The 18,983-nt window shown below is 38.7% G+C and overlaps 1 protein-coding gene across 1 annotated transcript in view; it reads right to left on the reverse strand.

The window, feature by feature from the left end:
- Positions 1-18,983, reverse strand: part of LOC132399349 (uncharacterized) — a 215,820-nt gene that overhangs the window by 114,227 nt on the left and 82,610 nt on the right. The window contains exons 20-29 of the mRNA XM_059979603.1: positions 16,878-17,066; positions 14,958-15,100; positions 13,058-13,220; positions 12,482-12,568; positions 5,974-6,108; positions 5,496-5,615; positions 5,355-5,411; positions 3,320-3,412; positions 2,616-2,833; positions 811-1,004 (exon numbers count right to left, since the gene is read on the reverse strand). Of these exons, the coding sequence (XP_059835586.1) occupies positions 811-1,004; positions 2,616-2,833; positions 3,320-3,412; positions 5,355-5,411; positions 5,496-5,615; positions 5,974-6,108; positions 12,482-12,568; positions 13,058-13,220; positions 14,958-15,100; positions 16,878-17,066 (1,399 nt within the window). The remainder of the gene's footprint in view (positions 1-810; positions 1,005-2,615; positions 2,834-3,319; positions 3,413-5,354; positions 5,412-5,495; positions 5,616-5,973; positions 6,109-12,481; positions 12,569-13,057; positions 13,221-14,957; positions 15,101-16,877; positions 17,067-18,983) is intronic.

The following is an 18,983-nucleotide window of genomic DNA, read 5'->3' on the forward strand; positions in this document are numbered from 1 at the left end:
ATGGGTTATATGTAGAAATTGGTGAACTCCATATGTCATCACGCTACCATGTGATACATGTCTACCTCAATTAAAGCCAGCCCAAAGTTTGACTCACATTGCAGGCTCCCATGTCACCCTTTGAATTAATTTAATGTTTTGAAGTTACAAAACATAACACGGAGAACCATATAAGTGAGCTGACCTCAGCACAACTCTAAACAGACAGGTTAAGCCTTTCCAAATCCATTCATGAGGCAAGTTCTGTGAGAAGGCACAGATTAAATTGTCATGAGTTACAAATAAGGTATTTCATTATCTCAACACTTCTAAATTTTTATCAAAAATATCATAACCCCTCCTTCTGACTCAGTTGGCCTTTTGCTTTGGTGTTTCTGAATTGAGTAAAGTTGAGTTAATGATCTGTGTAGGTCACTAGGAATACCTGACCTAATTTTTACCTGCCACATGTGCAGGAAGACAGAAAGGCACAAGATGTGCTTTTGTGGAATGTATGGCTGCGTTAACAATAAAGCGCTATGTGTATCTGATCTCATAGGTAGAAAAATACACAACTGGCTGATAACAACATTACACAAATCCAACATGCACAATATAAAGTACAAACCGACAAGTCAAAACAAAGTAAACACAAAGAAATCTGCAATGCTGGAAATTCAAGCAACACATCTCAGCCTGAAACGTCGACAGCGCTTCTCTCTATAGATGCTGCCTGGCCTGCTGTGTTCCACCAGCATTTTGTGTGTGTTGTCAAAACAAAGTAATTTTTAGGGCAGTAATAAATGGTGTAAACAACCGCTGATAAATTACCTTTGTTGGTATTATTCTGTTGTTTTAAAGTTGCATTCAGATGCAAGAATTGTGGGATTTTCAGCCTGTTATTCATATTGTGCTGTAAGGTTCCAGTCAATGACATGAGCAAACCTTCCTCATATTCTTTCAAACCCATAAAATCCACCTCAATAGCTTTCTCATCAAACCGCAGACTGGAAACTAGTAGGAATCTAAAATCAGGCAAGATTTGTGTGTTAGTCCTTCAATGACAGATAAATAATTCTCAAAATCTGCAAAGTTTGCACTTGTTTGAGTAAAGTCTATGTGAAAATCTTTAAACAGGAAAATGATTATAGAATATATATTTTTTTCATGGACCTGTCATAATAACTAACCTTCACTTTACCAGATAGAGGCTCAAAAGATGAGAAAAAGCTCACTTTCTTGAGTCAAATTTGTATTAATTTCTTTCCAAATATGGTTCAGATAATTTTTCTCCTCAAGTTGACACGCTTTATACAAAATGCAACTAGCGCAGTACTGGAAACAATTCCCAGAAGGAGACAAAAATTCAATATGTGCATTGGGAATTTCCCTTAAGACTGTACTAAAACATGGTTCCTAAATAACCAGCTCAAGATCTCTAAACTTAGGACCAAGGGAAGAAGATTGGGACTTGACTGGGCAGCCAACAAATGAAGGTTGTTGGACAAGTATAATGAGATGCAGGAGACATCATTTGGCTTACTCGAAAGCCTGATCCTTGTCCATCTGGATGGCCTTTTAAGCAGCCCCAAGTCTTATTGAATGAAATTCTTTTTAAAATGCTCTTAATTATTAAGATACTAAGGTATGACAATACTCCTTCAAGTGGATGTGTCTTTTTCTAAGAGAATCTAGAACTATTTAAAAAGAAAAGGTTCCACATCTTGTGTACTCTGTACTCGCAGTCAGAGAGAGATGAGGTACGTTGTGAGGACTGTGGGTCTTTGGTATTCTCTTTCTCAATGATCTGTGTCCATTAAGGAAGAGGATTCTGTTTCAAGTATTATGCCAATTGCATCAGAGGCTTTAAGGCAGACACAGATTCTAAATGAGGAAGGGAAGAATGGTTGCTGGAAGTAGACATTAATTTGGTCATCAATAGTGATATGGTCTGCAAACTTGAATATGCCATTGGAATTGTGCTTAGCCTCACAGTCATATGCATAAAGATGGCAGAGCAGGGGCTGAAGCACACAGCCTTGTGGTGTACCAGTGCTGATGGTGATTGTGGAGGAAGTGCTGTTGCTAATCTGAAATCAGTGGGGTCCACAAGTGAGGAAATTGAGAATCTCATTGCACAAGGAACAGGCCTAGGTCTCAGAGCTTATGGATTAGTTTTGAGGGGATGACAATGTTGAATGCAGAGCTGTAGTCAGTGAAGAGCATCCTGATGTAAACAATCACCCACAAACCTGAAAACCTTTGAGAGCTCTTTCAAACTTTGTGGGACAAGTAGAGATAATGTGCCGATAGGGAACCTAGGTTTCCCATTCGCACATTAGCTGAATTTTCCTGGCCCAGAATCACTGCTGCATGAAGTGTAATAATACCTAGGCTGCACATTAAATGCAGGAACTACCATGCCACCCTATTTGCTGAGTGTGAATTATAGTTAAATTAACACCTGTGATGCTTAAATTGGAAGCAAATCTGCACCTAGGGTGCCAACACTTATTGGCACAATGGAGCCCATTTTCATGGGGAAACTATTTAAATGCTAGCACAATTATGAATCTTTAACAGTTGTTCTGAAAAGCACATTGAAATTTCCATAGAACAGACTTTAAACAATTTACCTTGAATTGTATGTCTTCCCGGTTATCTGAAATAGGTTGTTCATAGGTCCAGCCAGTAAGCTCTGATGAAGAGCAGCTTTAATGCCCAGAATCCTGACATCCCTTTCATTCTTGTTCACAACATCAAACTCTGTCACCATTAAGTCTTTACCATTGCAGTGTAAATAGAACGTGCCATTGTAATTAGTCTCACCATAATTCTTTGCTGTTGCATAGGCCTGTTTATACAGAGAACATTTCCAGTGTTAAATCAGATGAAAACTAATTTGACTTGTAACAAGTCATACTAAAGGAATCAACTCATTAGTTTGCTGCACTAATTTTAACTTCTGAAAATTAAACTGCAAAATATACTGCTCACTTGATTGATTAGTTAGCTTACAGGTTACAGACCAGTAAGACCCTAGTTATTTTTTAAGAATTTTGCTCTCTCTCATTCAGTCCTCAATAACAAGGCTTCCATCTCATTGCTACACTGCTGTGCTGATTAGCTTTCTATTTGTCTACGAAGAGTGATATACATCAAAAGTAATTATTATCCCTAATAGAATCATAGCACTTCCATTTCTCCAAAAAGAGCGGGAGGAAAATCAAGTTGGTTCTGTTTCCATCCTAGAATTTTACCTACTCCATTCACCCTTCCGTGTTGTTCCCAAACAACAATCTACTCAAGCTATTTGATACAGGGCACGTAAGGTAGTTACCTGGAAAGTGTATGGTACTGCTGATTGGTGGGGCTGGATAAACTCTGAATAAACTTGTATCTCATTAGAAGAGCCATTCATCTGAACAGAAAACTGGTTGAATAAAAATAGTCAATATTAAATCACATTAAAGAACTACTATAAGAACATTTATAAAAGCATTTTAATTGTTGAAGGCAAATTTTAATGATAAAGACTTCATAACTTAGGATAGATTCAGTATTTATTCTAAGAATGATAATTCCACCAATTAAATGAAATTCTACATCTGAATATATTATCATGATAGGAAAAGGACTTTTTCAAAGATATATTTTATGCAACAAAAATATATTTTAACAAATCTTTTTGTAAGGTGTTTAAAGATATCCAAAATAGTTGGATGTCATTAAACTAAGCAGTCAACTGAGAAACCCAGTCTAGATGGATGGAAGAGTCATTTTCTATGGTTTCATCTGTGCTTTCAAATACTTAATGGAAATTTACCACAGAGGACAGTGGAGGACAAGGCAGGGTGAGTAATGACACCAAGTTACGATTCATTCTTTGTTGAAGTCAAGGATTGATGGTGAATGGAAGGCTCTCTGATGCTGATAAAATGAAGGGCCTACATCTGTTTTTCTATAGATGCACTGTAAAAAGCATTCTAACTGATTGCATCACTGTCCGGTATGGAGGGCCACTGCCCAGGTTCAGACAAAGCTGCAGAAAACAGTAAACTCAACCAGCTCTATCTTGGGAACCAGCCTCCCCATTATCAAGAGAACTTCAAAAGATGGTGCCTCAAAAAGGTGGCATCCATCATTAAGGATCCCCACCTCCCAGGAAATGCCCTCTTTACATTGCCACCATCAGAGACGGGATACAGAAGTCTGAAGACACACAGTCAGTGTTTAGGAACACTATGTCCATGGATACTACCTCACAATTCTGCTGTTTTGCACTATTTATTTTTTATGTCTCTTATTGTAAGTTTATAGTATTTGTTAATGTTGCTGATGCAAAACAACAAACTTCACTACATTTATCAGTGATGATTCTTTGGTCTGTACGTAGCTTGCTATTCTCACAGTACTGACACTAAAACTGGCTTTGATGGATGGGAACACAGACAAAATGCTGGTGGAACACAGCAGGCCAGGCAGCATCTATAGGAAGAAGCACAGTCGATGTTTTGGGCAGAGACCCTTCGTCAGGACTCAGCCCAAAATGTCGACAGCGCTTCTTCCTAGAGATGCTGCCTAGCCTGCTGTGTTCCACCAGCATTTTGTATGTGTTGCTTGAATTTCCAGCATCTGCAGATTTCCTCGTGTTTGATGGTTGGGAGTTGTGAAGTAAGTGGGGGCAGTTGCACCGAATGGTTATTATTATTCACTATACTGTAGGTTCAGGTGCATTTTTACAATGGAGAATACAAGACCAGGATTGATCTTAAATGAATTTTAAAGGGTACCCCTTATGTTCCACCCACTCATGAAAAACATACAGACAAGTACCTCATCCTGAGAGAGTGAATACGCAACTGAGGATGAGAGATCATATCATATTGTTAAAAAGAAGCATTAGAGAAATTATTCTATCAGCATATCTGAGGGTGAATTGAATATGTTCCTGAAGTGGAACAAATTGAGAAATATGTGTGGTATTGCCTGCTGAGTACCCAGATGAACTACAACGGCTGTGCTCAGTTCTCGTGCTCCTGTATCGGGCAAGTTCAAGACACGGTGTCATGAAATCATTCAGCAGCATTCATCCCATAAACGCACACAACAGAAAAACAAGGATAAAAGCACGCTTGAACTCTAGAAAAGGCCCACAAAAGTTCTGATGGTCTGAAAATACTGAGGCCACCATGCAAGATGTTTGAGTTTGCGTAGTCAGAGGGTCATTGAAAATTACAGCACAGAAACAGGCCCTTTGGCCCATCTGTTTAAACTGCTTACTCTGATTAACCTGCACTGGGACAATTGTTTTCCATACCCCTACCATCCATGTACCTATACAAACTTCTCTTAGACGTTTAAATTGAACTCACATGCACACCTTGCACTAGTCTTGCATTCTTTCCAGGAAGCACAGGGTTAATCTGCTGCTATAAAGAGTTAGTTGTTACCAAGGTTTTTCATCTGGGAATAAAATGAATATCCTAACGTTCAACCAACACTTTTCCTTTTACCTGTGAGGTATCCAGCTTGTTGACGGCAAATTTGCAATTCGCTCCATAATTAAAACTTTCATTCTTGCTCTGCATCATAAACAGTTCTCCATCTAGCTTTAATATATGTGGAACTTGTAGCTGTTCATTAAAAAGAAATGAGAAATTAGAAACAAAGAATTTTGTTTCCACAAAATTTCCACAATTTTGCTAATACTGTTATTCCTTGGTGCAATCCTGAGAAACATTAGCTAAAATTATATATTATATATGAAAAACGTGAGTGTAAAATGCTTGGTGAGAATTTTGGTGAAATGCATTTCTGTGCATGGACTGTGTGTGGTACTACTCCATAATAGCAAAAGTTAAAGATATAAATGAACAAAAAGTAAATGGTATTACAATACAAAAGTGCAAAATGAAAGTTCATAAATCAAAGAATACACATACCTGGCAGTGAATTACAAACCAAAATACATTATATAGGATTTCAGTGTACCTGTAAACTATGGTCTGCATCAAAATGTACAAGGTACCAAAAATCTGTGTCAGTTGATTTATTCTGATATTGCCCATGGAATGTCAATGCATCTCTTTTGTTAATTTTCATTGTGGCTTCTGCCTCAAATGTTGCCTGTTGGCACAGATCATTCCAGATATTAGTACTTCCATCAGTAAAAAAAAGAAATCTAAAACAGCATGTAAAAGGAAATTAGTAATGAACAAAACTAATATTTAACTCTCTGCTGCCAGTAACCCAAATAAATATCTTCCATGACACTAGTTTTAAATACTGATTTAAATAAAAACGATGATAAAATTATTTTAACAGGGCGGTAAACACTTCACTCCACATGGTTTAGCATAAGAAATAAATTACTATCAGAAAATGCTTTACACTGCTGCATTATTGTTCTAATTCAGCTGCTAACCTCATGTGAGTGTTTGTCTGTTTTTAATCAAGAGGGATTTCCTGACTCAACTCAACAAATGCAATAAGGTAAGACTGTATTTGGAGAACCGTGCTTGGTCTTGAGAATCCTTTCACCAGCTACAGACGGGGTCCCGGAGGACTGGAGAGTAGGAAATGTGCCTTTGTTTAAGGGAAATAGGGATAAACTAGGTAATTATAGGCCAGCAAGCCTCATGTCTGTGGTAGGGAACAACTGGAGGGGACACTGAGCAATAGGATTCACAAACTTTTAGAAAAGCATGTCCTGCATATGGATAATCAGCATGTTTTGTGTGGGGCAAGTCATGGCTTACAAACTTAACTGAATTTTTTGAGGAGGTGACAAAACTGCTTGAAGAGGGTAAATCAGTGGATGCTACCCCAGGGTAGATACCCTAAACATCAGAGGACAAGCTTTTAAGGTGTGTGCGCTGTGGTGGGGGGGGGGGCGCGATTAGTTTAAAGTTGATGTGAGGGGCAATTTGGCTTTTTAAACAGAGTGATAGGTGCCTGGAAAAGGTTAAGCAGAATCAGGTAGTTTGGTGGAGTTTAAGAGGCTTTTAGACAGGCACATGAATATGAAGGGAATGGAAGATTATGGATGATACACAAGAGGACATTTAGTATAAATTGGCTTCAAGATAGGCGCAACAATATGGGCCGAATGGCATGGCTCATGCTGCTGTACCATTCTATGTATCTACCCCGCCCCGTCTGCCTTTTCTAAAATGACTAATGACTCACAGTTTAAAGGAACTCAACTTCTGAGGACAGCTCATGGATCTACATAACTATTAAATTTATAACAGATGGTTCTAAAACTTTCTAGAGGTTTACAAAACAATTGAAGTTTTGGAAAGGGAACTGAGAGATTATTCCGGGTCACTGATTGGGAAGGAATATGTGAGATCTAAGTCTAGGTCAACCATTGAATCAAAGTATCATTGAAGGAAACAATTCAGTTTATTGAGTCAGTGCAATCCCCTTTTATGGAAACTTCCTCAGCCCCATAACCCTGCAAATTATTCACCTGTATACATATATCTAGTTCTATCTCAAATGCAATGGTGTACATCACCTATACAGGCTTTATTGTAAAACATTTTCCTCATGTACTTCTTACACCTTGTGCCCATAAGTTTAAATCTGTGCTCCCTGATTCTTGAACCTCTCTCAATATTTCATTATGGGACAGTCCCATCATCGTAGATATTGGGTTGGTGCAGTGCTTCCCAACAGGGACGGTCATGTGTCCTAAGGGGGCATTTGGGGAAATAGAAGTCTTCGGGGGGCATTAAGTGGCACCCTAACTTGAGGGATGAGACTTGACCAACTCTTAGTAGAGCAGGAACTTCCAAAAAAAAACAATGAGGCACTGGAACATAGGAAGGACCACAACTCTGTAGGTGGTAAGCATTCATCATAACAACGCTGCTGAAATCTCATCAGACCTTACTGACCAAACTGACATTACTTGGGATGCATAAATTAGCAACCAGGGTGCCCAGTAGCTCCCCTTGACTCACTGCATGGTAGGAGTTCATACAATTTAACAATTGTAAAGTCAAGTACATCCTCTCAACTTTCTCTACCGATCTGTGGAAAACGGGTTGTGCAACGATACAATGCTGCACAAAACCAAACTGTGAAATAGAACCAATCAGTGTACACCCAACCTCAAGGACTCCTCTTGAGTTGTTCAAAGCCACCTCGGTGTTGCACGTGCAGTCAGAAACTATCTTCGGGGACTATGTGACCTTACATGATTGACAGCAAAGCCTGAAAAATCTCATACGATTGGTGAAAGATTAATAATGCCTGCTATATCAGCTCACCACTGTTCTCAAAATGGATACCAGCATTTTAAAACCAATTCCTGAGTAATAACTCTGTAGTTCATTGTATTGATGAAATGAGTGAAGACATTGAGTATCAACTATGAACAGAGCTGCAAAAATAGAATTTGGGATACTACTATATGAGTCAACTGTGCAAGACAATGAGGCTTTGCTAATGGCATATGTTAAATGCCTTCCTAAAATACATATAGACAACATCCACAGCCTTACCTTCATCTACTTCCCTGGTAATTTACTCAAAAAATTCTAAAATTGGTTAGACACGACCTACCATGCACAAAGCCATGCAGACTATCCTTAATCAGTCCATGTCTATCCAAATACTTATATATCCGGTCCCTTTGAATACCTTCCAATAACTTTCCCGCAACTGATGTCCGACTCACTGGCCTCTAATTTCCTAGTTTCTGATTAGTGCCTTTTTAAAAAAAAACAGCAGAATGCCATTGGCTATCCTCCAGTCCTCCAGTAGCTCTTCTGTTGCTAAGGATGATTTAAATATCTCTGCTAGGGCTCTAGCAATTTCTGCACCAGCCTCCCATGGGTCCTAGGGTACACCTTGTCAGGCCCTGGGGAGTTATCCACCCTGATTTGCCTCAGAGTAGCAAACACCTCCTCCTTTGTAATCCATACAGGGTCCATGAAGTTGATGCTGCTTTGCCTCACTTCTATAGACTCTCTACCTGTCTTTTGAGTAAATACAGATGCAAAGAATGCATTTAAGATTTCCCCTGTCTGTCTTGCCTCTACGCATGAATTATATTCTGGTCTTCCTGAGGACCAATTTTGTTCCTTGCAATCCTTTTGCTCTCATCATAGGATTCTCTTTCATCTTGTCTGCTAAAGCAACCTTGTGCCTTCTTTTAGCCTTCCTAATTTCTTTCTTAAGTGTTCTCTTGCATTTCTTGAACTCCATTAACAACTTATTTGTTCCTACTTGGGTATACCTGCTGCGTACCTCCTATTTTCTCTCAACCAGGGCCTCAATATCTCTTGAAAACCACTTGCTATCTTTACCTTTTATTATGACAGACACATAAAAGCTTTATACTCTCAAATTTTCACTTTTGAAGGCCTCCCACTTTCCAAGTATAGCTTTGCTAGAAAACAGCCTGTCCCAATCCAAACTTGTCAGATTATTTTTGATACTATCAAAATTAGCCTTTCTCCAATTTAGAATCTCAACCCACAGACCAGACCTATCTTCTTTGTATGTTTACTTTAAAACTAACGGAATTTGATTACTAGATGCAAAGAGTTCCCTTACATAAACTTTTGTCACCTGCCCTGTCTCATTCCCTAATAGCAGATCCACTGTTGCATGCTCTCTCATTGGGACTTCTAAGAAATGATGAAGGAAACTTCCTTGAATACATTTGACAAACTCTATCCCATCTAGTCCTTTTACAGTATGGGTATCCCAGTCAATATGTGGAAAGTTAATATCACTCACTATAACAACCTTATGTTTCTTGCAACAGTCTGCAATTTCTTTGCAAATTTGTTCCTTTAAAACCCTAGGACTGTTCGGTGGCCTATAATATAGCCCCGTTAATGTGGTCATACCTTTGTTATTTTTCAGTTTTACCCATAACACCTCACTAGTCGAGTCTTCCAGTCTGTCCTGACGGACTACTGCTGTGATATTTTTCCTGACTAGTAACACCATCCTATCTCCTTCAATCCCTCCCAATCTGTCGCATCTAAAACAACAGAACTTTGGAATAATGAGCTGCCAATCCTGCCACAAAGCCTCACTAATGGCTACAAGGTCATAACATCCAGGTGTTGATCCAAACCCTGAGCTCACGTGCCTTTGCTATGATACCTTTTGCATTGAAATATATGCAGCTCAGGACACAAGGCACACTATGCTCAACACACACAAAATGCTGGAAGGAGTCAGCAGGACAGGCAGCATCTAGAACAAGAGCACAGTCAACGACTTGGATTTCCAGTGTCTGCAGATTTTCTCTTGATCAACCTTTTGATTACTGACTTTGTCTGAGGTCTCACCAACATCTGCCTCCACAACCTCACCACTCTCTGTTCTGGCACTCTGGTTCCCATCTCCCTACAACTCTAGTTTAAACCCAATTGTGCATCCTTAACAAACCTTCTCACTAGGATATTAGTCCCCCTCTATTTCAGGTACAAACCATCCTTTCTGTTAAGGTCTCACCTTCCCAGGAAGACAGCCCAATGATCCAAAGATCTTATGCTCTCCCTCCTACTCCAACTCCTTAGCCACGAGTTAATCTTCTTAGTTCTGACCTTACTAGCATATGGCATGGGTAGCAGTCCTGAGATCATTACTTCGGAGTTCCTGCCCTTTAACTTATCACTTAACTCCCCGAAATCCCTGTGTAAAACCTCATCACTCGCCCTACCTATGTCATTTGTACCTACATGGACTACAACCTCTGGCTGTTCACCCTCCCACTTAAGAACGCTGAGGATGCCATTTGAGATATCCTGGACCCTGGCCACCAGAGAGGGAACATACTATCCAGGAATCTCGTTTTCACCCAGAGAGCCTCCTGTCCCTTCCCCTAACTAATGAATCCCTTATCACCACAGAGTGCCTGCTCTTACCCCTTCCATTCTGAGTCACAGAGCCAGTTACAACTTCAATTACAACCTTAGTGCCTACCTACTTAACCTATTTGAAGATTTTTTTGAAGGCGTCATGTCCCCTCAAAAGTCATCAACTTCAAAATTTGAATAAAAGCAGAAAACACAGGCAACAGAACTCAGCAGGTCAGGCGACAATTGTGGCAGAGAAACAAAGACCTCTCCAGAACCAGGATGGTGAGGAAACAAGCATATCTTAAGCTGTAAGGAGGCGTCGGGTGAATGCAACGAGTGATGGGGAGACTATTGCTGCCGTGGCGACGCAATTGCTGTTTTACTCATTTATTCTATTTCAGATTTCCAGCAGTTTCAATACAGACTGTCTTCAGGTTCTGAACACCCACTTCATGAACACTCCTACGCACGAACAAGCTCCCAAAACATTATTAAATTCTGAAATCTGATGTGCATACATTGTTCATAGCTATGAACAGTGGAACCAGTCTCCCCTCTCTCCCCAGTGGTTAGCAATTATTCTTTCGTTTCTTTTTGAGTCTTACTTGCATTAATGCTGTTCATTACTAATCTGTGGAAGTATGGCCACAATACTGAGAGATTTTGGTGCATTTTCTGACTTACGGACAAAATTGTCTATGGACATCTGCAAAAGTGGAACTCATTCATTATCTGGGTACTCTGCATCTCACAGTTCCAGAATACATTTTTTTAAAAGAGTGCTGCCCTAATTATTTTTGTCTATTTGTGCCCCTCCAGACAGATCAGCCACAAAATATAAGCAATCCTTTCTTTTAATGTCTATTTGAAACACGTCAAAAGCAATTACCCAGACAATTGTGATCTCTGCCCTACTGCACACATCTCAGCTTTTCTCTCCATCAGTGATCCTCTCTGCAACTTAAAACAGACTTCTGAAGAAAATACTGTCTGTTTTTCCCTCCACAGATGCTATTTGACCTTCTGAACATATTTAGGATTTTGCTTTAAGTTTTGTTTCTTATTTTTGAAGCAAGTTTAATGATCAATTAATGCTAATATGCAATAATTTCTGGGACAGCTATGGGGATATATGCCCTATTCAATCACCTGGTCCGGAATTTAGGTGATCACTTACTTGCCAAAAGTTACTGTCTGACTTACATATTAACAAGTTCAAGTATTGTGTATACATTACTATAATTTTTAGCAAATTCCAAGCCAAAACGCTTTCGAATCTCTATTTATACAGCCATGAGAATACTTCTGTGGGACTACAACCTTGCAGATTCAAATACACTAGAATTTACGACTTGTTACTTACCTTGTTCAGTATTGTCATCTTTCAGTTTATGTTTCAAAATCTAACTGGAAATTTATCATCTTAAAAAGGATGAGAAGCATCTTTACATTCAAAGGTTAGTAGGAATTCAGTATGCTCTACCTCAAAGGACCAATTGTTCTTCAATGCCTTTGTTGGTAATGGTATCAAAGTACATAGATGTAAGAGGGATGGTTGTCTGTTGAGTTGAGATTCACACCAGCCACTATCTAGTTCGAAAACTGAAAGGCCTAATCCTGTGCCTATATATTGTACCTGAGCACAGGGTTATCTGAACCATACTCACAACGTGGTCAGTCTTCGTTTTGACGCAGGCCTCCATGTTCTTTGGAATTACTTCACCATTATACGGATGTATTAAAGCTACACACACCTGAAAAATGAAGTAGTGGAAATATTTTATCATATATTAATAATGCATTTTAAAAAAACTTAATATCCCACATTCCAAATATTATTCTACTAAAGTGTTAGAAGTGCAAAAAACTGTACATGTCCTGAGGCTAGAAATAACAACTAGAATGTGAAGAGTAAGCTGAAATAAATAAAAGTTAGCCAAGATTCTTTACTGTGTCGGACACACAACACATTAACATGATACAAGAAGAAAGGAAAGATCTTTTCAACCAAGTTCAACTCCACTCTGCACTGCCAGACAGTATAACTGTCACACTAACTGCATTTCCGACAATCTGCAGAAATAAATGGATGGCTGAAATTACGAACAAAAATGAGTTAACCTTTGAGGCAGTGCAACGCAAGTACAATGAAAAAATATCAGAGTCAAATTATAGGAAATATTGATTTTGGCTAAGGAATATTAGCAAGGCATTTGTTAAGTTGTGTTGATTTGGTTTCTTACAAATGGGTTTTCAGGCTGGTATCCAAGAGTGAGAGTGTGAACAGTTTCTTCTTTCTCATTCACCAAGGCTTTTACTTCCAAACTATAATGCATCTTCCTCTTATCTACAGTGAAAGTCTCCTGCAGGAGGGTTTTCTGTGGAATTGGCAGCTTAAAAGGATGTCTATAGAATGAAACAGAACAATAAAGAATGAATAATTAGAGACAAAAGAGAATGAATTTTGGCTCAGAATTTGCCTAATAGTCATTAACAGTTTTGATGATAACAATTTCATTAATTTGTAAACTGACTATCAATTTGCAGGGAGGTAATATTCTCTGTATTATGGATCAATTGCTGAAAGATTTGACTTGCCTTGGGAAGCTGTCATAAGCCTAGAACTCCTTCCTAAACAGCTCAAGAGTAAGAAATTGCGACATTTATATTACAAGTGCAAATTAAACACCACAGAATGTTAGAGTGCTATTCATTTCCGTGAGATGCCTTTTAGTAATGAAATGCATGATTTCCTAAGGCCATGGAAGCTCTAGGAATCACAATGGAGACAGGAAATAAGGAAACACATTCTTGTAATTAGTACATTGTTTTGAAAGAATTAGACGCTATTTATCTAATTTTTCCATTCTGACTCTTTTTAACTCTTACTTAGTAAAATTTATTTATCTTCCTTTTTAATTCTTTCTTATTATTTGCAAACTATTCCTCTGTTTCTTTCCAATTACTGCACTCCTAAAGTATCTTCAGCTCTAAGCCACGTTGGCATGTCCAGAGATTTGGAAAGGTGTTACTGGATATATTGTACAGTGCCCTCAATGACTACTTTATTATGTACAGTAGAACCCAATGTGGTCATCTGTTGCTGTAGCTCATCCACTTCGAAGTTCAACACACCGTGCATTCAGAGATGCTCTTCTGCACGCTACTGTTGTAACACATAGTTACTTGAATTGCTGTCACCTTCCTGTCAGCTTGAACTACTCTGGTAATTCTCCTCTAACCTCTCGCGTTAACAAGGCAAGGTGTTTTCACACATAAAACTGCCACTAACTGGATGCTTTTTGTACCATTCTCTGTAAACTCTAGAGACTGTTGTGCATGAATATCCCAGGAGATCAGCAGTTTCTGAGATACTCAAATCACCCTGTCTGGCACCAACAATCATTCCACAATCAAAGTCACTTAGATCACATTTCTTCCCATTCTGATATTTGGCCTGAACATCAACTGAACCTCTTGACCATGTCTTCATGCTTTTATGCATTGAGTTGATGCCACACAATTGGCTGATTCAATACTTATATTAATGAGGTGTACAGGTGTACCTAATAAAGTGGCCACTGAATATTAATTATATTGCTAGCCAATTCAATTCCCAGTATCTTCATCAGGCCCTTAGGAGTTCACTCCAGCAATAACTTATGGGGCAAATATATTTTGAACTAAAAGATAAGGGAAGGTCACCAGCTAATTAGCCAATTAACTTGTGAATAGCAATGGAAATGACTGAAGAGCTAATTAGTTTGTGACTGTTATTTTACCTGCTTCCTTCAGCCTTTGAAATCTTTGTCCTGTCAAACTTTAACCAGTCCCAGAATTATTTGATGGAATCTTTTCTGAAACCAGAAGACTGAACCATCTTGCAGTACTCCAGTTGCGTTTGGATTTTGACTGAGCATCATCGCCAGGATGGACATTTCAGTGCCCGTCCATGGACCTTGTGCAAGCTTCACTGTCTACATATCACCACACTAACAATTATACTGCAAAATATAGTTGCTTAATTTACAATAGTAAAGGATCCCAAATACATTCCGTGCAAAGTTTTCTCAAATTAATCCCATAGACAGTAGATAGCCCACTGACATTGTGAAACCAAATTCAGATCAGAACAGCTATCACCTAAATTGGATTGATGCACGGTTCTGGAATAACATCTTCTCCCTCTTCAGCTCCTCAGTCTGTCCTATTAACTGGACCAGCGACGGTGGGCCCTTACTGGTTGTCCAAAGGGCTGCCACTGATAGGATTTTTCTCTTCTTCGGCTGTGAATTGACATCAAATCACAAGATGCTAATGAGCAAGAAGTTCCCTTAAAAATATACAGATCCAGATGTTTCCTGCTAGTATTTTATAGACACAACTTGCCAAACCTCAAGTGATTCAAATATTCTTGCCAAAGACACAGATTCAGTCAATTCAATTTTGCTTTTGACACAAGAAAACACTTCAGTGTTACTCTGTTTAAAGTGGCAAGCATCTAGCTAAATCTATATTAGGCTGGAAACATCAGGACTCCAATAATGGCAATATTCGATTAAGACAAGGTACATTTAGAACTAAACTGGTTCAAGTAAAGAATAAACTACTCCAAAGCAATTGGATTTAATCACTAAATTGGTTTGGAATCACTAACTTTAAAATTTGCTTTAAAAACAACATAAAGATCTGGATTATTGATTATCAGAATGTTTGTCCACATTAAATTACTGCTTTTTGACAAACTCTGTTCTAGGTTGCATCTTTTCAGAGGAAACATGGGATGGAATAAATAGGTCATTGACCCATGGTCATTCAGCAAAATTATAAATAGACTCACAAGTATCTTTGGATACCTCAAAACTGAGAAGTTGGATTAATAGCCAAAACAAACGAGGAAGCTATTCCCTTTGTATCAAATGTTTAAAATATTATTTTGAGTTTAAAACACAAAATAAAGTTGATTCTGGTTAATTGGGACCAGCATATTTTGGCCCAATTATGCAGCTGCCCCAATTAGCTGAAGTTTAATGGCGATAGTTAAAAAGAAAAACTACTGTTTAACTGACTAACGTGTATTTAAATAAAACACAGAACAAATTAGAGCACCATGAATATTACTACAGTACTATAAAACTGTGTATTAGTTCTTAATAGCTATTGACAAAGGAATTCATGCAGTGTATGCGTTCATTTGATTGACTGTAAATGAACTCAGTGTGGACACCAAGTATAAATAATGGACTGCTTTCATACAATGCTATCGAGAATTGCATCCTCCATATCTTTATTTTCTTTCTAGCATCCAGCTGAATGTCAGTACCTCCAAATTCATTTTGTTCCTAACTTTTTGAAGTAGTGAAATAGTTTCATTTTCACTCCAGGTGGTTTCTGGCGCTCCCATGCCTGAATGCTTCAAACCGCAGTGAGCAAAGCAATTCTGGATAGTCTTATGCCTTATTTCACGCCAACTATCAGCGACAAAACTCACTGCTTATTGAACACAAGTGCCCGCAATTGATGTTATTTAAAAACTGTTCGCTCCGAGCACAGTGTGGTGTCTAGCACCCATGCAAGTGCACGTATCTCGACGCTAGTTAGAAGCTGCTTGGCGACAGTCTCCTGCCCCAGTTAAGCGCCATAGTGCCCAAACAAATGAAGGGAATCCTGGCTATTTTGTCAACTAATTTTTCTTCTTTAAGAACTGTCCCAAATAACACCGGCCCAGTTAACCAGATCCAATGTAATAGATAATCTAGAAAATGTTAATCTAGATATCATGTATTATGCAGTTGGAATAAACCCAGTAGGTAATGGTTTCAACAAATAAAAAGTTAACTTATGGCTGGTATCAGGTGTTATCTTTCTTACAGATACTGATAATTTGAGTTTTCAGGGAACGTGGTGGAAGTGAAAATTTCATAATCATTTCCTTCTTGGCTCGATTGTAATGCCCATGATAGATGGAAGAAATAATTTGTAAGTGACAGGATAACACTCCACACTCCCCGTCAAGTGAACTGCACTGTACATTCTGCCCCATCACAGCATGTAAAAGCTCACCTCATCTTTGCTCACACAGCTAGCCGTGAAATTAAGCATTTTCTTCTGATGCTTTAACCAAAACCACAAAGTCTTGACTTTTTCTTTACTTTCCAGAAGAATCTTATTCTTAATTGGAAGGTTCCAAATTGTGACCACCTCACTGTGGCTCCTGAACAGACTCTCTGTGAAGTATCCAACAGTAGATGCCTGAAAGAAGGTCAGATGTTTTTAGTAAATGCGCCTATTCATACCACAGTTGTTAGTAAAGCTCAATTTAATGGTCTTTAGGGTCTGATCAGTTCTGCAGTGTACGTTCCACTGTACCAAAAAAAAACTGATTTATAGCTTGGCATAAAAAGAACAGCTTGGGAAAGTAAACTGGATCAGTGAAATCTAAAGATTATGGACGGCTCAGATTAATTGTTCCTCCCTCTGCAGTCTCTAATTTTGAGAAATTCATTGTGTACAAAACAATCTTGGAGATGCTGAGATTTGAACCAGTACAAATGCCAGGAATTCAATTCCCACTTGCTAGCATTAAATTCTGTTCACTCAGAAGCATTGCAAACTCAGTAATGAATAGTTTCACTTGCCAGCAGGAGAATTCAAAAACAGGCATGATATTTCTCAGGGGAAGTGCAGATCGAGAAGTTATAGGAGAGAAAGGAAGACAGGTCACAGGAGTGAAACAGCAGCTTTCTGGCTGCACAGAGCCTGCAGGCGAACTTTCTGAAACTTGGACCCCAGGTCTGAAATTCACTCCAAAGAGGGCAGAGGGGATGAGAGATCTTGGGCAGGCATCAAACTTCGTTTCCCAAGGCTAATGGTTCATAAAAGGAACAGATGTAGCATGGGCTTGGGCAGAGTCAGGAGAGAAGTAGCTATCATTTGTTACTGGGAAGATGTTGAAGTCTACAATCAAATGCTGGTCATTCAGCAAAGTTTAATTCAAACAAACAAATGTAACAGGATTTTATGAAAGAATTATAAATGAAGGTTGAACAGTAACAGGTTGATCGAACACATAGGTTTCCCAGTCGCCTCTGCATACTTCGAAAATTACCTCCCTGTCTTAAGACAAGGAAGGCACCAATCTCCTACCACAGCAGGAATGAATTGTGAGGACTGGACAGAGTGGCTAGCCATGAGTAAACAATAAAAGTTGAAGAAGGGCTTATTGGAGGAAGGCGCTCACCTCAGCTGGAGATCTTTAATCCTAGATAAAATTTAGCATTCCAGCTAAGGCCTGCTTCAGTGATCTTATACATCTTGATTGTGTGGTAAACTTTTGCATATGATACCAAGGGAGAACTTTACATCCCAGTGTACGTGTGCTTCCACAGCATACACATGGAGACTTTAGACTTGAAAGTAGAACTCCATAACATAAAACATGGGCACACTGCCTTAAAACGTGAACCACTTCAAATATGTGTCAACTTCATTCAATGTGTCAAATTTCCTAATTATATTCTACATTGCCAATTTGCAAAATGCAATTCTTCAATTTTGGTAGTGTGAAAATACACAACTCATGTTACCAGCTCAGTATTTATGGCTTACTGCCAATGTTTAACAATAAAAGAATGCAACTCTAATTTTTGCATACATCAGATCATTATGGTGCATTACTTGATACCATTACTTGATGTAATTTTTAAAGTGAACAACTGAGATGATTGTCTAGAATTAAACATATTTTAAGCAAATTAAAATAATCAAGTATAATTTTTCCACTTATTTTCATTTTCCAACATTCACTTTCAAATAGATCGAATAACAAACCTCCGTTCCCTGGGTGAGAACATGGACAAATAAACCTTTCAGGCTGTTCCTCATCTGACCCCAAATGTATCAAGGAAGACTTTGATTTCATCAGGCTAGATTCTGAGTTTGATGGAGGTTGTACGCTACAGATCAGTTGTTATATTTGGCACATGTTCTCAGAGTTTCTTCAAGATTTTATCAAAATGCCGGAAACATCAGCCAAGCATCCAAAACATGCACCGTACCCACCAGGGCACCTGTAACCTATATGTATGGGACAAACAACTGTGTTGGCTTGTCACCATATCAAATTTAAAAAGTACCCAGAAAAATCTGAGGCAGAAACTATCACTCTGA

Source organism: Hypanus sabinus, chromosome 9, assembly GCF_030144855.1.
Source record: "Hypanus sabinus isolate sHypSab1 chromosome 9, sHypSab1.hap1, whole genome shotgun sequence".
Classification (NCBI taxonomy): Eukaryota; Metazoa; Chordata; class Chondrichthyes; order Myliobatiformes; family Dasyatidae; genus Hypanus; species Hypanus sabinus.